The 4523-nt window shown below is 44.3% G+C and overlaps 1 protein-coding gene across 1 annotated transcript; it reads left to right on the top strand.

Moving 5' to 3' along the window:
- Positions 1 to 1939: 1939 nt before the first annotated feature.
- LOC311580966 (large ribosomal subunit protein P1-like) lies at positions 1940 to 2398 on the top strand. The gene has a single exon (XM_084752805.1). The coding sequence runs from the start codon at positions 2021 to 2023 to the stop codon at positions 2363 to 2365; it is 345 nt and encodes a 114-aa protein (XP_084608931.1). The 5' UTR covers positions 1940 to 2020; the 3' UTR covers positions 2366 to 2398.
- The last annotated feature ends 2125 nt before the right edge of the window (positions 2399 to 4523 follow it).

Here is a 4523-nt window from a genome sequence, read left to right as displayed (position 1 = left end):
TCCAGACACTTTCTCCAGCCTCCCTTAATTTCTTGTTCCTTCTTCCACTCTCTAGCCAATTGGCAATCCAATCCCCAGTCCCACCTTTGGCTCCCCTCTGCCTCCAGGGGTCTCAGGTGTAGTGAGAATTCTGGAATTTTGGGTTCTTTAGAAACACAGAAATACTATAAGAATATGTTTTTGTGGAGATATAGGGCTGCTTCAGACTGACCACAGCAGCTGACTGTGATTTGCCTCTTGCTCTAGCAGAGGCATGGTTTTGTTTCTGTGATTGTGTGATGTTTGGAATCCTGGGAACGGGAACATAATAAAGGTTATATAAATCCGAGGGCCCCCGAGAGGCAGGTTTGGTGGTTGGTGGTTGTTCAGGGGGGTTGTTTGCAGTTGTTAGATATCATGCTCAAAGAAGAAATAAGAAAGAAATTAGATTCAGAGGTCTCTTGTCCTGTATCCTGCTTTCTCTCCTATTTAATGATAGGGACTGAAACTGGGGAGGGGGAATATAGTGGGGAAAAAGAGAAGAACCCTCAAAGTAGAAGTGGCCAGCTACATTCATGCCTTCTCTTCTGCCTGGGATCAAATTCTCCTCCTTTAAAGACACATGTGACCACACTTAAGCATCATGTGGGTAATCCAAGATAATTATTCATCTCTAGGCCCCATCACATCTACATACTTGTTCTCCATGAGGTAACAGTCACAGGTCCTAGGCAGGGGTCAGGTTTTCTGTCTCGCTGGAGGCTATTCCCCATCCTATCACCATACCTTTCTCTGCTCTTTGATTGTGGATATGAAATGACCAGTTGCTTCAGGTTCATACCACCTTGTCTTCCCTGCCATGATGTAGTGTCCCCTGGAACTGTGAGTGGAAATAAATCCTTTCTTCCTAAATTTGCTTCTGTCAGGACATTTTGTCATAGCAACAGGAAAATAAATTAAAACATTTGTCTCCTTGTTGGGGTCAGGAAGCCACTCTAGAAAATTCTAGATATATTGGAATTACCCAGAATTCCCTCAAATATCTTCACTTTTCTGTGTGCTCTGCTCTACAATCCTTCACACAAGTTGCAAATATGGGGTATTCCATCTTCCAAGATTTGGAGCATAAGGTAAAGTGGAGTTAGGGGATTTTGTGTGCACATGCTTGTCCATGCTTCCTCCTATGCTATGGACTATCAGCTGTAATAGCCTTAATCTCCATCCTGGCGATCTCTGTGGAAAGTCTACCTGTTGGCATACAGTTTTAGCTATCTTATTTGGGTTCTTATATCTACCATCCTCTCCACCACAATCCCTTTCAACTCCTGATACTTGGTAGGTGAGAAAGAAGGTTAGAGAGTAAAAAGGGTGTAGACCTGTTTATACTACTCCCTGCTGATTAAGGTCGCTGGGCTCCTTGGGGCAAGTCCAATCTCCATTGGCAGGATATCTCCAACTTCTTCCTGTCTGCTTGCTCACGACCACTTGACAAACTGCAACCACAGCAACCAGGAGCAGCAGCAGCAGCCACCCTCTTCCTTGGAGCGCCCCCCCCGACCCCCCCACCTCTCAGGGCTTCTGAATTTGTGGCCTCCCAAGATTCCTAGAATTCCACATGTAAACTATCTGCAGCTGGCAAAAATCACACCCCTGCTAGTGCATGAGGCAAATCGTAATCACCTGCTGTGAAACAGCCTCTTATTGCACATCTGGGATTAAAACAAAAACATATTCACATAACATAACTAGATTTTTAAAGAAACCAAAACTTTCTCTTCAACCAATCACAATACACTGAGTGAAGAATTTAGTGAAAGAGGCATTAGCTACAAATACACCATAGACTGCAACTCAGGAATGACTTTGATTATCACAAAGCAACAACACAAACTTAATTTTCTATTTTGTCAGTAATAAAACTTTAAACTTGATTTTCCTCAGCTGCTGCCAAGGTGCTGGGTCCTTCCGAGGAAGCTAAGGCTGCGTTGGGGCGAGGCCCTCACTTCATCTAGCAACTAGCAGGGTGCCAGCACTTCACAACATGGCCTCCGTCTCTGAGCTCGCCTGCATCTACTCTGCCCTCATTCTTCATGACTGCGGGGTTACTGTCACAAAGGATAAGATCAATGCCCTCATTAAAGCAGCCGGTGTCAACGTTGAACCTTTCTGTCCTGGCTTGTTCGCAAAGGCCCTGGCCAGTGTTAACATTGGGAGCCTCATCTACAATGTAGGGGCTGGTGGGCCAGCTCTGGCAGCTGGAGCTGCACCCGCAGGAGGTCCTGTGCCAGCCACCTCTGCCACCCCAGCTGAGGAAAAGAAAGTGGAAGCAAAGAAGGAAAAATCTGAGGAGTCTGATGATGACGTGGGCTTTGGTCTTTTTGACTAAACCTCTTGTTAACATGCTCAATAAAAAGTTGAACCTGTGGAATACTATTCAGCTATTAAAAACAAGGAATTCCCGAAATTTGTGGATAAATGGATTGAGCTAGAAATGATCATAATGAGTGAGTTAACCCAGAAGCAGAAAGACTCAAATGGTATATACTCACTTATATCTGCATATTAGCCCAAGGGGCATGTCACATGAAAGCCTTCAATTACCAGGAAACTGGGACAGTGGGGAGGACATCCTATTGGGACTGTAGATGAGACAAGCATAGGAGAATGGCAAAGTAGAAGGATCCAGAGGGTCCTAGAAACCTACAAGTAGAACATTATGATAGGCAGATTTGGACCCAGGGGTCCCGCTCAAACTAAGGCACCAGCCAAGGACAATACAGGCCGTAAAACTTTAAACCCCTACCCAGATCTAGCCAATGGTCAGAACATTCTCCACAGTAGAGTGGAGAGTTGGATATGACTTTCTCACGTACTCTGGTGCCTCATATTTGACCATTTCCCCTGGAGGGGGAGACCTGGTGTCACTCAGAGGAAGGACAGCAGGTTACCAAGAAGAGACTTGATACCCTATGAGCATATACAGGGGGAGGAAATCCCCCTCAGAAACTGTCATAGGGGAGGGGAATAAGGGTAAAATGGGAGGGAGGGAAGAATGGGAGGATACAAGGGATGGGATAACCATTGATTGTAACAAGAACAAATTAATAAAATAATATATATCTTGGAAAAAACAAAAAAACAAACAAAAAAAGTTGAACCTGTAAAAAAAAAATTAAACTCCTGTTTATCACATTGACTTAAAGGGAGTACAACCCATTAAGTGAAAAATATTTGTTATATTTTCTGGTTGAAAAACAGAAACTGGAGAGGCATGGCAATTCTTAGAGGCATGTGAAGAGTAGTACCCACGCTGTGCCCTACCTCTGTCAACACAGCCCTACTCTCCCGTTTCTCCTCCATTTTACCTCTGAGCCCATTCTTTGAGATTGGAGCTTCCAGACTATATTCAAAGTGGAATGATTGATACATCCTGGGATCTTACAGCAAGAGACGAGGAGACCATGTGTTTCCTATGTCCTGAAACCACTGAAAAGCAAGAAAAACCAAAAACCAAACAAACTGTGTGTAAGGAGCTACTTGGAAAGGAATCCTCATATCTCTTTGGCTTAATGTTGAGGATCAGATTGTAGACTCACTGTTCGCTCTTTGTAGGATAAACAGGTATTTACCATAGTTCAGAATTCATCTTGTGCTATCAGGAATGATTTCTAAAGCCCAGGAGGGAAAACGCAGATGGAAAGGGAGAACCCAGGCTTTTACTCTGAGCTTCAGCCTCCGGTTCAGGGTAATAGAAGCTTGTACACTTGAGCTAAGAATAGTCCTGCTTTTTTACTTAATGTGTGTAGCCTCAAAATAGCTTGGCAGAACTCCCTGCCCCAGCATCCATCTGAGGAGAGGCAGCAGCTCAAATCTCACTGAGAGTCAATTGCTTCTGCCACTGTGGTCACCAAATTCTACTTAGGTCTTAGGAGGCCTGGCTGAAATCCCACTTAGATTTTTTTATTTTTTCAGGCTGGGAGGCTTTCAGTTGTAAGGAGTCTGAAGCACATATGTGTTTTAGATGATAATGCTCAGCATCCTTGTGTGGATGATTTTTAAAAGCAGTGAGACCTATCCTGTCCCTAAATGGTGACTGTTATTTCCTTCTGTCCACTCTGCACACTGGGACATGCTCATACAATGGAACTCACTTTTTCATGTCAATGAATATTTTGACACATGTCTATCCAGCGCTTTATTTGACTCCAACATGCAGCTGTTGCTTTTATTAGCAATGACCACTGACAGTGACCAAACTTCACCCAGGAGGCTTTTTATGATGCTGTTGCTCATACATAAAGTGGAGGCTTGGGCCCTCCAGAGATCTAGTGGGCACTTTCAGTAGCAGCTGAGGGTACAGGCCTCAAAGCCAAGGCATAGCAGTTTGTATTCTCAGAAACAACCCTGGCAGGGAGGCCAAATGAGGAAAGGCCCAGTGACAGCTGACATGCTATAGCTATGTGGGACAGGCATTCTCTTGCCCTTATGAGGTCATTCTGTATGTACTGTGCTCTGGTAAAGATATGATACCCAAGAGCAAGGAC

This window comes from Acomys minous (genome assembly GCF_964271855.1).
Source record: "Acomys minous genome assembly, chromosome: 13".
NCBI lineage: Eukaryota > Metazoa > Chordata > Mammalia > Rodentia > Muridae > Acomys > Acomys minous.
Note: the sequence above shows the minus strand (reverse complement) of the source record. Positions and strands in the feature narration are given on the sequence as shown.